General features: G+C 31.6%; 1 protein-coding gene across 4 annotated transcripts in view; it reads left to right on the top strand.

Moving 5' to 3' along the window:
* Positions 1-1,140: 1,140 nt before the first annotated feature.
* LOC145255760 (xanthine dehydrogenase/oxidase-like) overlaps positions 1,141-20,657 on the top strand; it is a 183,764-nt gene continuing 164,247 nt past the window's right edge. The window contains exon 1 of one of the 4 annotated variants that reach the window (XM_080114419.1): positions 1,141-1,396. In XM_080114419.1, coding sequence (XP_079970545.1) covers positions 1,268-1,396 — 129 coding nt within the window. In that variant the 5' untranslated portion in view covers positions 1,141-1,267. Of the gene's footprint in view, positions 1,397-6,169; positions 6,356-7,604; positions 7,733-20,657 lie in introns of those variants that run through there. The other 3 variants (XM_080114417.1, XM_080114418.1, XM_080114420.1) reach the window with 3 other exon arrangements.

The following is a 20,657-nucleotide window of genomic DNA, read 5'->3' as shown; positions in this document are numbered from 1 at the left end:
AATTATAACGGCTTTATTTATTCCAAATAGAACATAAACTGCATCGTATCTTTTCAAATATCTAAATATATGACGTTAACAAATCTCACTCACTCTACAACGCTATACAATATTTGAAATGCTAACGACTTTTTCGTTCTCAAATAGAACAAAGATGTCCTTTTCACAACAAGTATATTGTCAAACACTGTACTGATATTTTATTTTCTTGATTTTAATCGTCCCGATGAAGTCTTGGAATAAAGACGAAACGTTGATGAACATATAACTTGGTTTGTTCCTTTTTCACCCTTCCATTTCATTGGAATATTATTTCTTTTATTCTCATCATATATATATATATATATATATATATATATATATATATATATAGAGAGAGAGAGAGAGAGAGAGAGAGAGAGAGAGAGAGAGAGAGAGAGATGGATAGATAGATAGATAGATAGATAGATAGTAATTCAAGAAAATTTATGTCACCACTGTAAAATTCATTAAATCCTTACTGTGTTTATATAAAGTAATCTATAATAAATTAAAATATAATAAATTCATTAGATATGAATCTTTTATTTATATAAATATTTTGGCTGCACATTTTCAGACATGTTTCGGTTAAGGCTATGGATTTACTAGATCTCCTCAGTCCATATATGATCAATTCAAAATAAAATTTATTCAAACTACATAATCAGTAAAAACAAATGAAGGACTGAAAATAAAATTGAAATTCATTGCATCTTGCTTAGTTGATGTCTAATGCCTATACATCAAATTTAATGCAAATCTGAAATATTTGAATTTTCAAATGTGAAATGATGCCATATTATTCCCCCTTAAAAAACTTTTTAAATACTCTAACTACATTCAAATGTGTTAATAGTTATTAATTTCTAATATCTTTTGCTAACATTTCACAAAATTTTGAACTTTCACAAAGAAATTCGACGTCCCTTTTGTCTTCTTTGCATTAAACTAAAGTTAAATATATCCCCTCATTACAACTATTGTTACGTAGCTGTGTTTTAAAATTGGTTAATTAGTTTAGAAATAAGCAGTACATAAAACGAACTAAAACGTAGAAAAGCAAAAGAATTCTGGGTAACTACAAGTACTTCATCTAGTTTATATATAAAAAAATAAAATAAAAACACGTGTTTTCATTTAAAGAAATGTTACGTAATTCTGTGATGGTATTTTTTTGTAAATAGAGCCAGTGGCGGAAGGGTGATGGTGGCACATATACATAATACGATAAGCTAGCAGTGTTTATATGACAACAAAGAAGTCGCCATTCAATGGGAATATAGTTTCGCCTTTCTTGACTCTAATTAACCAGAATAAATATTACGAAAATATGTCTGCTGTAGATAAACTTGTATTTTACATTAATGGAAGAAAAGTAAGTATTTTTTTTTTCTTTAATCCTTTTTATACACGCCTTATTATTATTTTAGAACGTTGCCATAATTAGAACTGGCTTTAACTAATACTTATGTTCAGTTCTTAACGTTAGTATAAAAAAGGCTAGTTTTTACACGAAGTTTAATGCAGTTTATAACTTTAAAGAAACTCGGAGCTGATAAGGAACAGAGACCGCGTCGTTTTAAAGCCAATTTTAGACATTTACATGAAAATCCTTTTCGAAATTACGAATATCTTTTTTTTTTTTTTGTCTGTCAAGCTTTATTTCTAAATATCATTTTCGTTGATGCGTAAAAGCTCAAGTTTGAAATTGCATTTTCTTTTAATTATAATGCTAAAAACTTAAATTGACATTTCGTTGGTCAATAATGCTTATTTGAAGATAACATTTTTGTTATTCGGTAAAGCATAAGTTAGCAATAGAATTTTTGTTTCACGTAACTACGAATACCATCTTCTTTGGTCTGCCAATCCTTTGGTTTTAAATATCATATTTGTTGTTACGTAAAAGCTTATTTTAAATCGCGTTTTTTGTTGGGAGATTCTCTGTATATCTGCAAAGCTTATGTTTAAATACTGTTTTCGTTCGCAAAAATAACATTGTTGTCTATAAAACTTAATTTTAACATTTCTGAATTTTTTAGATGAAGGTTGGTTGTTCGTATTATTTAGATTCTTTGTACTACTGTTCTCATCTTGAATGTCACTTTCACAAAGTTCTGGTCGATGTAACCTCCGATCTTCTTCACTTATATTTATATTTTATAATAAAATAGGTTTAAATCTACTAAAATCCGTACTAGAATTATCGACAATGGTTAGAGTACTTGGAAAATCCAGTTATAAAAATGGCCCCCTTCTGAAGTTGGTACTGTGGGCGACCGAAAATAAAACTGCGAATTACTTAGGGCTTCTATCCAGTCATGGCTGAGTGAACGAGGACATGATACCCTTGTGGATTAAATAAAGGTTCCCGTCCGAAATTCCGTGCAGATTCCCAAGTTCGATAGAAAGATTACTGAGTTCGACAAGATACACTTGAAGAAAGTCGGAGGTTACATCGACCGAAACGTTGTGCAAATAACACTCAAGATGAAAGCAGTAGATTGAAGAACCCAAATGAACACGATTAATTTAACATGTTCATCCGTTTGTACAGCTTAATTTTTAATTAGTCTGTCTGTTTGTAAAGCTGTATTTAGAAATAGTATTTCCGTTTCTATGAAAGCTTAATAACATTTTCGTTGGTCCGTAATGCTTAAGCTTGAAGTAGAATTTTAGTTTCGTTTGTCTGTAATGTATAATTTTAAAATAGCATTTTGGTTTGTTTGTAAAATTCCCTTCTGAATGTCATTTTTGTAAGTCTTAATTTTAAGTGGGATGTTGCTCTTTAAGGTCTAAAATTTAATAGCACTTTCGTTGCACACACACATACGCACACACGCACGCACGCACGCACGCACTCACACTGTATTTTATCTGACCGTTTTTTGCTCCTTGAACAGTGGCAAAAAACAAGACAATACCAGCAAAGGTTTACCTTTAAAATTCAATGCAATTTTTTTTATCCTCGATTGCAAAAAAGGAATGTCCATGTTTGAGAATAACGCTAGTAACAACCTCGTAAGGTATTACTCTTTATCTTCCACGGGAAATGGAAGCAGGTTCATTCTGTCTTCGAAGATATGGGTTTGCAGCCGTAAAAGGAGTCGATAAGATGCCTTCTGGTGTAAAGGATTCAATATTCGCACTGTAAGCATAGTGCAGAAGTCCATAAAAATGTTAATGCGGCAATTCTTGCCAATGGAAGTTTCTTAACAGACTTAATGAAGATGTGTCTATATTTAGGCATGAAATAAATTGATTCGAGTCTCTAGCGGACTCATGGCAATGAGCCTAATTATTTAGGCACAATATAAACTGTCTGCAAGGGGCGAGTTTCAGAGTCCTTCTTCTAGAATTCGTCAGCTTGTGGTGACTGGAACAGATTCCTTGCGTCCGTTCAGTTCATATTCCTAGCTCAAACATATAAAAACAAAAACCCCGCGAAAGTGCAACGCTTCGCAGAAAATAAAATTGGCCACTCTGATTGCCCCCAAAACAATACACAGACAGACGCGCGCGCATATATATATATATATATATATATATATATATATATATATATATATATATATATATATATATATATATATATATATAACAAAAGTACCCGTCGCTGGGTTCAAAAATAGTCTACAGAAAATGGACTCTGATTTATGAGAGTATGATAGGTTATGAAAAGGAAGAGTTGTAAAGAGACAGCTTCGATTTGGGGGGTATCAAAACCAAAGCAAAATATGATGAAAGTAAAAATAAAATAGATAAACCCCATAATTTATTATAACATACCTGTTCACACTGAAACACTTATCACAATATTCTGTGGATCTATATTAAAAAAACCTTGTTAAACTTTCTGACATATTTCCATTTTATGAAGATCTGGCGCGAATGAACACCTCATAATTTTATTATACCATATTTCTTCAAACTGAAACATAATTATCAAAGTATACTTACGCAGATAGATATGAAAAGTCTTTATTAAAGTTTGTGCCTATTTCCATTCTATGGAGACCAGGCGCGAACGCAGACCACACAATTTTATTATATCATCCCTATTTAAGTTAAAACATACTTATCAAAGTATTATTATGTACATCTATATCAAAAACACTTGTAAACGTTTTTTTTTTTTAATTTAATTTTTTTTTTTTTTTTCATACTTTGTGGACCAGGCGCGTACGCAAACCCCACAATTTTAATGAATCATCATTATGCCAGATCAAACATACCCATTCCTGTGTCTCGATACATCTATCATTATATGTGATCAGTTTTCTATAATAGTCAACTACATAGGAGCCTATTCGTGACTAGACACACACACATACAGACGTTCAGCTTTATATTATAGATATACTAGCATGGGTTCTCGGCGTTGCCGGGTGTTTGGTGGTGTATGCTGAGCAAAAAAAAAAAGAAAGAAACGATTCGATTATAATATTGTATTGTATTCTTGTAGGAGTAGACTCCATCTTGTAAGCCTTTATGACCCCCTTAAAATTTATAGTTTCGGGCTCAAATCACTTTATTAAGTTAGATCCAGATTCAAGGAACCTATATCTAAAATTTCAAGTGTCTAGACCCAAAATTGTCGGAGGAGTTTGGTAGAGTTCTTAAAGGTCAAATCGTTGAAATTTGACCCCTTAACAGCCAAATTTCTGGCTGACACCCGTCACATCGATTTTCCCAAATCTCAGTACCCGGTATTTCAAATTTCGAGTCTATAGACTAAAAATTGACAGAGTTATTGCGTAGGGAAATGTACACAGACAGACAGACAGACAGACAGACAGACACGTTCACTTTTATAGATATATAGATATATAGATATACTAACAGGAAAATCTGACGTTGCGCGGATTGAATGATGATCAACGATTATTTTACACTCCCATATTTTTATTGTCATCGAATTCGGTGAAATAGCACATTTTTCGATCAAATCAATTGATTGCCTGCTTCTATTGGGGAATCAGCGCAGTGCATCCGGGGGTGGAGGCTTCTCGCAGTGACTTTGTTTACAATATATAGTAGCTTACATTGCACTACTGTTGATTTTATAAAATTATTTTTCTATATAATGGCTTGAATTAAAGTTTAAAATACAAAAAAAGTATCATACTTTAAATGTGCTCTAAACTGAAACATTCATTTCGAACGTGCGCCTGTCATATCAAAGAACCTACTGTTGATTTTATATGTTGAGCCTTTCGGCTTGTGTGGTAATAAAACTTCTCAGATGCACTTGTGGTGTTAGGCTGTGTAAAATGTTAACTTTGGTTAAAATCGCTTGTTCTTCTTTCATCGGATTATTTTGATTATCGATGCTTATCGAAAACATGTCGATACAAAAACTATTTAAGAACACTGCCAGGCACATATAATGCCTTCGTGTAAAATTTCATAAAAATCTGCAAAGTCGTTTTCGGGCCAATAGGGAACGAACTCATATGCACACACACACACACACACACACACACACACACACACACACACACAATATTCCTTTTATATAATAGTAGATAGATAGACACACACACACACATATATATATATACATGCACAAATATATATATATATACATACACACACATACACACACATATATATATAGAGAGAGAGAAAGAGAGAGAGTGAGAGAGAGAGTGAGAGAGAGAGAGGAGGGAGAGAGAGATAAAGAAAAAAAAGACAACGCTAGTCAATCAACGTTAGGTCTTTATTGTAAGACTTCTTTCGGATGAAGAAATCTTACAATAAAGACGAATGTTAATAGATATGTGACTTGTTTTTTTTCTCTTTCTTTTTTATCTCTCTATCTCGTCGGAATACTTTCCATTGTTCTCATCACACACACATACACACACATAAACACACACACACATTTATATATATATTTATATGTATACATATATATATATATTCACTTATTCGTAACATTTCCAGGCGATTATCAGTGCTTACAGGCTTAAATTTAGAAGTATTTGTCGTTTTTATTTTCTGAAGTTTTAGACACGATTTGGGGGACTTCCACTTGATAAGTTACACTTATAGAAAAACAAAATCTATGTCAGAGTTTCAGGATATATGTTGCAGAAATATATGCACGGCTTTTAAAGTCAATATGTATAAGGCATGTAGGGGAACCGGTGATGGTAGGGTCTTCATGTTATGACATAAATCATATGATAAGCTCGCAATGCTCACAAGTCAACAACGAAGTCATCAGTCAAGAGCGATTATGAACTAAGCTTGTTTAACTGTAATTAGAAACCAAAACCAAAACATGTCTGCTGGAGACGAACTTGTATTTTACGTTAATGGAAGAAAAGTAAGTGACAATTTTTTTCTTTACATTTTATATCCTTTTAATTTTTATATACTTTTTATATAACTTTATATACTTTTTATATAATTTTTATATAATTTTATATACTTTTATATAATTTTTATATAATTTTCTATACTTTTTATATAATTTTCTATACTTTTCATATAATTTTTATATACTTTTTTATATACTTTTATATACTTTTATATACTTTTATATACTTTTCTATACTTTTCATATAATTTTTATATACTTTTTTATATACTTTTTATATACTTTTATATAATTTTTATATACTTTTATATAATTTTCTATACTTTTTATATAATTTTCTATACTTTTCATATCATTTTTATATACTTTTTTATATACTTTTATATACTTTTATATACTTTTATATAATTTTTATATACTTTTATATACTTTTTATATACTTTTTATATAATTTTTATATACTTTTCATATACTTATGATATAATTTTTATATAGTGTTTATATAATTTTTATATAGTTTTTATATAATTTTTATATAATTTTATATCATTTTTATATACTTTTTATATACACCCTATCATTTTTAAAATGTTAGCACAATTAAAACTCGCTGTAATTAACTGGTTTATTATTACCAATCTTTAACGTTTGTATAAAACACAGATTTTTGTACAGTTTATAACTGTAAATAAACTCGACGCAGACGTGGAATAGAGGTTGTGTCGTTTTGGAACGACTTTTTAATATTTACATGACAAATTGAACGTTTCGCGAACTATAAATAATCTTTTCTTTTGCTCTGTCAAGCTTAAGTTTTAAATGTCATTTTAATTAGTGTGTAAAAGCTTAAGTTTGAAATTGTAAATATATAATTGTATTATTATAATTGACTCCAAACGATAACTAAGTAGTCTAACTAGAGAACTCTAGTAACGGAATACTCCACAAATATAGATAAATATACATACACCTTTTGCATGAAGACCTTATCCCTAAAATGAAGCATATAAACCTATCAAATATATATATATTCTAGTATTGGGGAAGGGATAAACAACCCAAATGAAAAAATGACAACAATCGCAATTAAATTTATAGATAGATATAAAAACTTCTGCCGCGATAATTATCTCAAACACCGCGGTATAGGGAAAATGGAAGTACTGGTTTACCATCTTTATTTAAATCATATAAATAAGCCCATATATCTGTTCAGCTATATGTATATAGCAGTGCCGAGCCAGGAGGAGTGTAGAATGTGTCACCCTTGCTTTACGTACGGCGAGGAGTCCATTGCCTCTATATTATCAAAAAATTGAGGAATGAAAAATGATGAATGAAAATTGAAATAATAATATTTCATCTGATCAATAAGGAAATAAGGTAAGAAAAATAATGTATAGATATGTTTTGTTTTTATCTTTATATTTTACTATTATTCTTATTACAACCATATATATATATATATATATATATATATATATATATATATATATATATATATATATATTGTCATCGACATACATTCCTGTTTCGTTGTATCACAACCCATCAGTGCCGCTGGCGCTAGACTAGCAGCACCTCTCCCAAGCTGAGGATTAAACCTAGAACCATCGTGATGACAGTCAGCAGTTCTATCGATCGACCTACGGGAGCGGCGCCCGTACATAATCTCGCCAAATGTCTATTTAAACAAACAATCCGTCCACCACTTTTACAGTGCTCTAAACGATTTGTTTATAAACAAAGAGCGAGCGTACTTATATAATATTATTTTACTCATATATAATATTTTATGACATTATTTTATTTCTATTCACTTATCTTTACATTTATATTTACGTTACACTTTAGAAAGTTCCGATCTTGTGTCCAGACTTCGTTGTGGGAAAAGTAGTACAACATTATACGTATACGTAAGCTAAAATATCTAAATGTATCTTTTTAAATATTTCAGTTGCAATCTCGCATTAAATTACACGATGATTACAGTAACTAGTTTAACTTGTAGACGGAATCTCTATCTATTTTTACAAAAATATTCGTTTTATGAAAACTTCTTTTCATTCATTTTTTATCTATATCACTATTTCTTTTATTATTATTATTATTATTATCATCATCATCATCATCATTATCATTATTATTATTATTATTGTTGTTGTTGTTGTTGTCGTCGTGTGTGTATCACGCGTACAATCCGAGTCGAAATTGGTGTCGCTGTTGAGGCAAAGCTAATAAAAAATGATTCATTCTTCTTGGCCTTTTGGCCAAGATCAAAGTGTAGTATCTTTTCTTCAGATGCTACATTTCAATTCCTTCTCTCTCAGTGGAGGAGAAATCCTTTACGACTAAGACAATTTTTTGTTCCTTTTCTCCACGTTAAAAAAACGACCCTGGTATCTAAATCTGTCCCGTTGGGATGCATTGTAAATAGGTACTATATTTAAAGTATCAAAGTTTTAATATTACAGAAGTAACTGAGAAAGTAATTTCTGATTAATTACAAAATGCCCTGGAAATGTCCCTTCTGATTAATTATAAAATGCACTGGAAATGTCTCTTCTGATGAATTACAAAATGCCCTGAAATATGTCCCTTCTGATTATTATTTTTGTTTACTTGCCTACTCACAAGAGAAGAGTTGGACATGAGGTCGGTAAAAATTTGGGAGAAAACCAGCTTCCCAAAAGGGGCACTCTGGTCAGTAACGAAAATAAAAATTGCATCAGTAATGAAGGATTTCTCCTCCATTAACCAAGACTAAAAAAGGGGGGATTTAAGTCACTGGAATGCTGAGACTGATACTACACTCAGAAATTCATTTTGAAGCAATGGTTGCCTAATCCCTAACCGTGTTAATGTTTTTATGTATTAATTTCGAAAAGTTGCTGAAACAGTTTATGATTTAAACATTACTTTATTTCAAGTATATTTTAAACAGTAGTGTGGGGGATATGAAGTCAGTCCCGGAAATGCCTGAAACCATTTACGCATTAAACATTACTTTATTTAATGTATATTTTTAACAGTAGGGTGGAGGATATGAAATCGGTCCCGAAAATGGCTGCAACCATTTACGTTTTAGACATTACTTTATTTAATGTATATTATAACAGTAGGATGGTAGATAAAAAGCCAGTCTCGGAAATGGCTGAAACTATTTACGTTTTAAACATGACTTTATTTAATGTATATTTATAACAGTGGGGTGGGAGATGAAGTCAATCCCGGAAAGGCCTGAAAAAGTTTACTATTTAGACATTACATGATTTCATATATATTTTTAGCAGTGGGTTGGGGATATAAAGCCAGTCCCAGAAATGTCTGAAACAGTTTACGATTAAAACATTACTTTATTTCATGTATATTTTTAACAGTGGGGTGGCGGACATGAAATCAGTCCCAGGTTTGAATGAGATAAGTGCAAATATATATACTAGCAGAAAGCGTCGCCCAGTATTGAATGAGATAGGTGGAAAACATATAGTAGCAGAATACCCAGTGTCGCCCGGGATCGAAGGAGATAGGTGACAGATATATACTAGCAGAATATGCAGCGTCATCCGGGATTGGATAAGATAGGTGGAACATATATACTATGAGAATACCCGGAATTGATGTGTTTGTAATGAAATAATCAGCCCAGGCAATATATTAAAGTTATTATTTAGTAAGGAGGGGGCTGTAAGGTGTGTTAAACTTATGAAAAATTACTGTCGATATTAGTAACATATCCAAGAACTATGAAAAATTATTAAATGTGAGTTAATTGATTGGTATGTTTGTAATGAAATAATCAGCCCAGGAAATATATCAAAGTTATTATTTTAGCAAGAAAGGGCGATAAGGTGTGTTTAAATTATGAAAAATTATTGTTGAAATTAGTCACATTTCTAAGAATTACGAAAAATGATGAAACGTGAGTTAATAATTTAGTGTGTTTATAATAAAATACTCAGCTCAGACAATATATCAAAGTTATTATGTTAGTAAGAGAAGGCGATAATGATGGTTCAAATTATGAAAAATGATTGTCGAAATTATTAACATATCCAAGAATTATGAAAAATGATAATATGTGATTTAACGCATTAGTGTGTTTGCAATGAAAAATTCAGACCAGATAATATATTAAAGTTATTATTTTAGTAAAGGGAGCGATGATGTGGGTTAAAATTATGAAAAATGATTGTTGACATTAGCCTATTATGCTTCACTTTTGAGGAAATTAAGGAAAGCTATCAAATCAAGAGGCGGAGCAAGATCAGCAAAGGTACCCTCCTCCTGCAGGACAACGCTCCGGTCATCAACTTGCATGTCGCCAGATCAGAAGCACGGGCATGTGGTTATGAAATCCTCCCCCATCCTCCCTACTTTCATGACCTTGCACTCTCTAACTTTCACTTCTTCCCATCCATGAAGTTGTTTTTGAAAGGAAAGCGTTCCCCAGATGATGCAGCCTTGATTTCTGAAGTCATGTCGTGGTTGGAGGACCAACCTGGGGTGTTCTACAAAAACGGTCTCCAGAGCTGCATCAAACGATGGGAGAAATGGTGGTTCCTATGTAGAGAAAGACTAATAATGGGAAGTGAGTCAGGGACATTACTTATTGCACGCCCTTTGTATTCCATATGAAAATGCCGCTGTGGAATTTCCACATGTCCCGCTAGTCTATATATTTATACGGTAACGTGTGTGTTCTTTTGTGTGTCACGCTTTCCGGCAAATTTCATTGGTTGAAAGTTAATTCCGGGATATACATTAATTACAGAATGCACATTTACGAACGCTACGGCAGCATTCGATTAGCGTGTCCTTACCGCTGTATTTGTTTTTAATACTATAAAATTTAGGGTTTAATCTTTCTAGTAAATGCAAAAGTTAAGAAATAATTGATTTTAAGTTATTCCGGAGTAAAAAACGATAACACACATCTCTCGGCCAACGGACGCTATAAGTTTTTTCTAATTTAAAATATTTGGGACAAAATTTAATGCATCACTGCAGTTCTATATTTTGTAATTTTTTGAGAGAGCAAGCGAGAGCGAGAGAGAGAGAGAGAGAGAGAGAGAGAGAGAGAGAGAGAGAGAGAGAGAGAGGAGGGGGCTGGCGTTATTGTTCATTAAGATATTATTGCTACTACTACATGTTCAACGAAACAAAAGCCAAGATGCCCTGACCTTGCTAACCAAAAAAAGTGACACGTTATGAGCAAAACGAAACTGGTTTTGTACATAAAAATATTTTTATAAAAACATTAAACCTTAAAAAATATAGATATTAAATGACAGTACTTTTTTCTAAATAAATTAGTTTTATTACCACATTGTTTTAACTAAAATAGTTTCATGAAAAACTGTTGTTTTTTTGTTTTTGTTTTTGTTTTTTTGGTAAGATAAAATTAGAACTAAAGAACAAATTGATAATATTGTTTCAGCTGAATTACCATCAAAACATGATCCAGAATTGAGACAATTAGTGAAAATACTCATGATTCATGGACCCTGTGGTACATTTAATCCCAACTCAATCTGTATGGTAGAGGGAGAGTGTCAGAAAAAATTTCCTATGTCGTATCAGGAGGAGACTATTACAAATGTTTCTGGATACCCTCTATATAGACGCAGAAATAATGGAGATTCTGTTAGAGTGGGTGTCCATGAGGTTGACTGCAGGTTTGTAGTACCATATAATAAATATGTACTCAGAAAATATGGTGCTCACATTAATGTAGAAGTGTGTATCTCGGTAAAACGTGTGAAATATCTTTTCAAATATGTCTATAAAGGACATGGTTGCGCAGTGATGGAAATGAATATAAACAACAATGAAACTAATAAACATGAATATAATGAAATTAAGCAATATATTTCGTGTAGATACGTATCCCCGCCTGAAGCATTTTGGCGTTTGTCAGAATATAAAATGTATGGACAGTCACACACAGTTAATCGACTGGTGCTCCATTTACCTGATGAACAACAAGTTTATTATAGGCCAGGTGAACAAAGGCTGCTGCCCGTGCAGAAGAACGTGACACGCAACTGCATGTTTCAAACTTAACCAAAGTGACGTGGATGCAAGAGGCCACCTTTATATTGATATCTCTGAATATTATGTATTTAATAAGCAAAGTAACACATGGATCAGAAGAAAGCGTTACCGCCATATTGTAACAAGAATGTACTCTGCCAGTCCTAGAAATGCTGAGAAATTCCTTTTAAGGATGCTTCTTCTTCATGTACCAGGTGCAACTTCTTTTGATGACTTGAAAACTGTAGGAGGTGAAGAATTGCCGACCTTTAAGGATGGCTGTATTCGATTACAACTGCTTGAAGATGACGACGAACTACAAATGGCTTTGAGTGAGGCAGCTGTATATCAAGTGCCACGGCAGCTTCTTAACATGTTTGCAATGATTTGTTTATTCAATACACCACAAAATGTTTTACAACTATGTAATGATAACAAACACCTTATGATAGAGGACCTTTTACGCCAATATGATAATAATATTGCATAAAATATCGCTCTGCATCACATAGAGATGATTCTGAATGAAAATGGCATGAATTGTGTGATGTTTGGTCTGCCAGAACCAATCAATGGCTTTCCTGCCGTTCAATATGTGGAAGAAATTCAAGAAGTTAATCCTGAAGTACTAAATATTGAGCAAAGAAATGTTTTTGATAGTGTCATTAACGCTGTAAGTGCAATAGATAGAGGATTAGATACTAAGCACCGACTGTTTTATCTGGATGCACCCGGCGTTTCTGGTAAAACTTTTCTATTCAATATGATTCATGATTACCTGATAACTCAAAATGTGGTTGTTATTACTTCTGCTTGGACAGGTATTGCAGCAACTTTATTGAAAAATGGAAAAACGCTTCACAGTATCTTCAAATTTCCTTTTCCTTTGACTGAGACATTTGCATGCAATATTCCACATAATTCTGACCAAGCAAATATTCTCAGGCAGGTGAAAGTTTTCATTATTGATGAGGTGTCAATGATCCCTTGATATGTACTGAATGCCATTGTAAATTGTTTACAGTATATTATGAACAATAATAGTATATTTGGCGGTGAAATCATCATATTAGAAGACTTCAGGCAAATTCTGCGTGTGGTTCCTAGAGCTCCACCTGCTGCAGTATTGGATGTATGCCTAAAGAAGTCTCCAATGTGGCACCATTTTCATCAACTGAATCTCTCAGAATATGACGATCAATGAAAACGAACAAGTTTTCTCACAATGGCTCCTACAAATTGGAAATGGTCGCGTTCATAGTTCACTTAATAATGTTTCTCATGACACGATCGATATTCCAGAACAGTGTGTATACAATGACTCTTTAGTATCAGACATATTTGATGATTGTACACAAGACGAAATGAAAAGTTTAGTTATTTTGTCACCAAAAAATGCAGATTGTTTGGAAGTTAATGAAGATATTCTACGAAGACAACCAACCGAGAGCAAAACATATCTAAGTACAGATTCATTAATGAAATGGGAGCCAATAATTATCCGATGGAATTCATAAATTCACTTACGCCTTTGGGGATGCCTCCTCATCGTCTCAATCTTAATGCTGCTTCGCAACCTGTCAATAAGGACTATGCAATGGAACACGTTCATAAGTATTGGAGCTTCATAACCACAGTATTTTAACTTCAATCATAAGTGGATCTAATGCTCAGGCACGAGTTTTAATTCCAAGAATTAAACTTAATCCTAGTGACGCAAATATTCCATTTGTTCTGCACAGAACTCAATTTCCCGTCTGCCTATAACATTTAATGACCATTAATAAAGCTCAAGGACAGACATTCAATAAAGTTGGGATCTACCTACCACAACCTTGCTTTACTCATGGACAACTTTATGTATCCTTCTCACGAGCAAGGTCTATGAAGAGGGTAAAAGTGAAAATTTGTCCTCAGATTAAATCTACTCATAGCCAGGGAAGAGGAACAAGTTAGGAACAAGATAATTAATATTGAAAATATCATTTCATGTAATTTACACGGATTCCGCTATCTTCTATATACTTTATATATCAATACGATAGTGTGTGATATTTTGTGTGTCACGCTTACATCTTTTATCTTCCAAATGACTGTCGTTTAATTTTTATCTATCTTTCTTTTAAAGTAACTCTGTATCTTTGACAGATCAATTAAACGATTTACTTTGCAAAAATTTTCCCAAACTAAAGAAATTCCCGTTTACTCTTACAAAAAGGCTATTTTATTTCATAATTTAAAAAAGAGGGCATGTTGATAGTATTTTTTAACATATATGCAAGTGATTTGACATTGGTTTATAATAGTCATTATTGGTTTTATTTAATTTTCTATTTTCTTATTTGTTTAATAAAAAGAAATAATTCTATTATTTGTCCATCGAAACAAAATAAAATTCATTTCGTTAAAAATATAATTATTTCTTTGCTTTTTTATGCACAAGTTTTATTTTGCATATTCTTATAACAAATGTTCTCGATTTTTATTTAGGCATAAAAATAGTTTAATCGATTTTAAAACATTAATAAATATTTAATATGAGTGTGAAAAAAGCGTCCATTGATTTTTTAGGGTAAATTAAAAATTGCAAATTCGATTAACAATTCTAAATAATGTTTTATATTATTTTTTTTCTATAAAATTTAGAATTTTATCTTTCTGGTACATACAAAAGTTGTTAAGAAATAATTGATTTTAATAGTTATTCTGCAGGTAAAAAAACAACACAATTTTCTCTCTCATATATTATCAAAGTAACTGGAACGCTTAGACTGATACTACACTCAGAAATTCATGTTGAAGCAATGTTTGCCTAATCACTTACAGTGTTAATGTTTTTATGTATTAATTTCGAAAAGCTACTGAAATAGTTTATGATTTAAACAGTACTTTATTTCAAGTATATTTTTAACAGTGGAGTGGAGGATATGAAGTCAGTCCCGGAAATGGCTGACATTGTTTACGAATTAAACATTATTTTATTTCATGTATATTTTTAACAGTGGGGTGGGGAATATGAAATCAGTCCTGGAAATAGCTGACACCATTTACGTAATAAGCATCACTTCATTTCATTATAATTTTGATAATATATGAAAGTTATTATTTTAGTAAGGTTGGGCGATTATGTGGGTTAAAATTATGAAAAAGTATTGTCAAAATTAGTAACATATCCAAGAATTATGAAAAATGATGAAATGTAAGTTAATTAATTGGTGTGTTTGTAATGAAATCATCGGCCCAAGCAATATATACAAGTTATTATTTTAGGATTTAATAACTGAAGTTATGACTCTGCTAGCGTCTGTTTATAGTCACGTGGATTTGAATTTCTGAAATTTCCAAAATAAAACACCTCGACATTGGAACTTTCTGGGGCCCTTGAAAAAAGTAGACTTTTGTGTTCTATTTTTAGATCTCTCCAGAAACTCTTAAAAAGTATCTTTTCGTTTTCTATTTGTGATGTATTTTAACAGTAAAAGTTTATATTGTCATATATTATGTAATATGTTTAACATTATGTATTATATTATGATACATTATAATATTAATTTATAATATTATTCATATTTACATATATATATTTATATATTATATTTATATTATATTTATATTATTATTTATGTAAGAAATGGTAATTTCTTTATTGTTTAAAGAAAAAAATCCTCCCATGACACTCTCATCCTTTAAAGTAAAAGTTTTGAAATATAGATTTTAAAACTTTTATCATAGAATTTGGTATTCCAGGGTTCAGATGAAACTTTTGGATGTGAAAACATCCATAAGACATTTAGCTCAAATATAGAAATATACATTATCACGGTTTTTTTTTTGTACCTCTTAAAAAACGAAAGTCAAATATAAAGAAAAACATGCAATAAATAGAAAATATTTCAAAGTTTTTGTTATTGTTCACTTTTGTTCTTTTTGTTTTTGTGGATGAGAAAATTAGGTATTCAATACATATACATTTTAATGCTTATCTTTTTTAATATGTCGTGTGCGTTCATTTTATATTGATACATGCAATAAATATATTTTATAAATATATATAACATATATAAATAAATTTTATAAATATATTATATGCATATAAACTTTTTGTTTGTTTTGTGTGCGTATTTATTTATTTATTGTGAAAGAGAAAGTTATGTCTCGTACTTGTATGTGTTCGATTATAATATTGTATTGTATTCTTGTAGGAGTAGACTCCATCTTGTAAGCCTCTGATTTTTACTGATCATTATTTGTAAAAAAGTGAGTGGGATGTGATCAGTGCGGACTAGAACAGGATGTGCAGTCACATTTAGATAAAAGTCGAAGCGTTGTAGGGCTGATAACAAAGCTAAACATTCTTTTTCAATAGTGGAGTAATTCCTTTGGTAGTTGTTGAATTTTCTTGAGAAGTATCCAATAGCTTTGCTTGCTTGCTCATCTTCTTGGGGTCCTGGATATGACCTTAAACTATATCCAGTAGTGAGGCCCCAGCTTGTGGGCTTTGGGGAGTGTGGAGCCACCCTTTAATTGCCATTGCTCCTAGGTCCACTCTGACCCGAAGTGGTACCTGTTAGGGTCACAACTATGAGTTAAATAGAAACCGACGTGAAAACAACAAATATATTATATTAAAAACATTTTTCTTCAAAATCTTTGGATTCGGCATTAAATAACCCGAAAAGGGTTGATATACCGTAAAACAAAAACAACCAACCAAAATCATCTTCTTGGATAAGAATTCCTACCATACCCACATCATTTGCATCAATTTATAATCTAAATTGTCTAGAGAAGTCTGCAGTTGCAGGAGCTGGACCTCCAATAATTGATTTGATCTTATTAAAAGCTTTACTGATCGATTTGCTCCATTTGTATTTTTCAGTCTTTTTAGATTATTGAGAGGACTTGCTATTGAAATACTCTTACAAAACATTCGATAGAATCCTGCCATAAAGAGGAATCTCATTAGTTGTTTTTGTATTTGTTGGGACAGGATATTTTATGATAACATCCATGCCGAGATAGGTTTCACTTGTCCCTGACCGGACCCAAAATTCACGTTTGCTTAAGTTTACGCATGGGTTAGTTCTTGTAGTTTTAGAAAAATTATTTTATAACTTTTAAAAGTTCATCCCAGGTGTTACTGTATACAATTACATCGTTTATGTATACGATCACATCAATGAATATCATATAGTATTGAATGCACCATAACAGCATAACTTTGTATTGATATGAACCGTCTGGCGTGACAAATTTGCTGATATTTTGACTTGCAGATGTTGTCAATGCAATCATCAATACTAGGAATTGGAAAAGAGGCAGTCTTTGTTATTTCATTAACTTTTCGAAAATCACTTACGAATCTTTATGGGTTTTTTTTTACACAGTAATCACCACTTATCAAGGCCCGGAGGCCATTCGAGGATAAGTGTTAATGGATATACATTAGTCAATGTGATTATAGCGTAGTATACATAAGTAATGGGAATTTTGTAAATTGGATTACTTAGGGGGGCGGTCCAGCAAGAACTTGTTTACGTTGGACTTGAAGACAATCAGATTGTAGTCAGATGGAAAACAGACAATCGGAATATAGTTCCACAGGCGCGCAGATCTAAGAAAGAAGCTTTGTTCATAGAATCTACATTTAGGTCTAGGCACAGACAAGGAGTTTGGGAAATTATTGATAGTGGTTTCGGCCAAACAAGTTCCATCAGGTTTTGGTATAAGAATACAAAGTGAACTCCATTGACTGTTGTTTGGTACTATTATATCATTTTTTATCATATATTTAATTTCCTTTCTCAAATATTGAAGCTTGATTGGATTTATCCGGTAAAAATGCTGTTTGATGTTTTTATTATTTCCCACAAATACATCATATACTGCAACTGTTGTTTTTCCGGGAATATCTGAAAAAAAGACCCCTGAACTCGATTACCAAAGCACATATATTTTTTCTCTTCTCATATGATAAATGTTTAGATTTTTAATTTTGATTAGATAGAATTTCTGGGGGTTTAAATTGCCTATAGTAACTCATTTCTTTCTCTTTAGTACCTATATTTGTTTCATTGTCTAAATGAGTTTTATTTTTATTAGTGTTTATAATAATTGTTAATACTGAGACGGGCTTCATTTTAGTTATATCATTCCTATCAATGTAAGGTTTTAGCATATTAATGTGACAAATTATGTTTTTCTTCCTCTGGTTTGAACTACGTATAATATAGTTTACGCCATTAATTTTCTTTTCTATTTTATATGGTCCAAAATATCTTGTTTGTAAACAAATTGGAATTGGCAAAAATACTAAGACTTTATCCCTCATTTCATAACTACGATGTTTACTAGTCATATCGTATCTAAATTTCATTTTAATCTGAGAGTTTGTTAAACTTTCTTGTGCTATTTTGAAAGCATTGTATAACTTTTCCTTAAAATTTAATACATAATCTAAGAGATGTACATAATTTTTTCACTTAACTATTTTTCTTTTAGAAGTTTTAAAGAATCTCTAACTGTATATCCAAAATTAAGTTCAAACGGACTGAAACCAAAAGATTCTTGGATTGCCTTTCTTGCAGCAAACAAAACAAAATGAACTCCATCGTCCCAATCTTTTTTTTTATATTCGAAACAGAATTTGTATCATGCACTTTATTATTTGATGAAAACGTTCAAGAGTTCCCTGTGATTCGGGGTGGTAAATAATTTGATAGAATTTAATCTATTACTTGTTGGAATAGACGAGACATAAAGTTTGAATCTTGGTTTGATTGAATGGCTGATCGAATCCCAACTATACAGAAAAATTTTGGTAAGACAACGATATTTTTGGTCTTAATATTTCTTGGGGGACTAACTTCTGGAAAACGGGTTGACGTACACATAATTGTTAGTAGGTATTAGTTACTTTTGTTTTTGGAAGAGGACCAGCACAATCAACTAACATGATTGAATGGTTCATCAAATGTTGGAACGGTTAGCGGTGCGGGCGGAATCTTTTGACTTGGTTTTCCAACCACCTGACAAGCGTGACAAGAGTTATAAAAATCGATAACATCTTGTTTTAGTTTCAACAAGTTAAAATGTTTTAATATTTTATCGTATGTTTTGTTTATTCCTAAATGTCCTGACATAGGAATATTATGAGCTATGTTGAATATTTCTTATTTGTAAACTTTTGAGGCTGGTATTTGGTTTTCTATTTCCACTCCTCGTTTAGATTGTCATCCACTGGTTCCCATTTTATCATAAAAATGCTGTCATACAAAAGCATTCCCTAACGTTTCTTGCTTCTTCTAAAGGAAGTATTTTATTTTTAAAGGACAAATTTCGGTATATTTTTCTTGTTCCCTGACAAGTGGATTTTGTAATTTTCCTGTTTTTATTATTTAATGTAGTACTATCTAATTTTGTATCTATTGTATTAGTTTTTTTTTCAAGATTATTTGATAAGAAGATGTTATTTAATTTTAACAGAGTAATTGGTTTTCAAGTGTTTATGTTTTTTTAAAATTTGTTTCTTTGCTTTAGTTCTAGTGACTACACAGATTGGATATAAGTTTTTTTCTTCTTCGTTATTTTTTTCACTTAATTCTACTGCATCCGTAATTACTGGTTCTGTTATTATGTATCACCTGCTAAATCGTTACATAAGAGTAAGGAAACACCTTTTACTGGTAAAGTGGGTCGAACAACAACTAGGACGAAGTCATTTATGAACTTTGATTTTATATAGATCTTATGACGGGATACGTTTATAACACTCGATTCTATTCCGTGTAACAAAACAAAATCTCCCGTGAAGGTCGATTCCGATAGTAATAATATACCTTTTAGCAATGAAGTTCGAGACGCACTTGTGTCTCGTAAATTTTATACGGGTTTAGTTTTCTCAGGATCGTTTATGAAAACAGCTATGAAATATAAAACGTTTGTATGTTTCTATGGATGGGTCGAAAACGTTGTTCTCTATATCTGATCTTGAGAGAGACGACTGAGAGAAAAGATGTTTTTAAATTGCTTTGCATCAGCATGAGGTTGGCAGGTTTTATTTATTTGTTGATCTCTTTTTCGTATTCTGCATTCAGATATTACGTGATTATTTTTGCTACAGTATGCACATGAAATTTTGATTGTCTTGGAAAAGGACTATTGGATATGTGTTTTACTGTTTTCTGTAGATACTTTTTTATGAGATAAGTGGTTAAAGTGAGACGCAAGCAATGGTCTCTTATTTGAATAAAAACCTGAATGATTGTCGGTC

The sequence above is a fragment of the Euprymna scolopes genome, chromosome 31 (genome assembly GCF_053919585.1).
Source record: "Euprymna scolopes isolate OS-2025 chromosome 31, ASM5391958v1, whole genome shotgun sequence".
Lineage (NCBI taxonomy): Eukaryota > Metazoa > Mollusca > Cephalopoda > Sepiida > Sepiolidae > Euprymna > Euprymna scolopes.
Note: the sequence above shows the minus strand (reverse complement) of the source record. Positions and strands in the feature narration are given on the sequence as shown.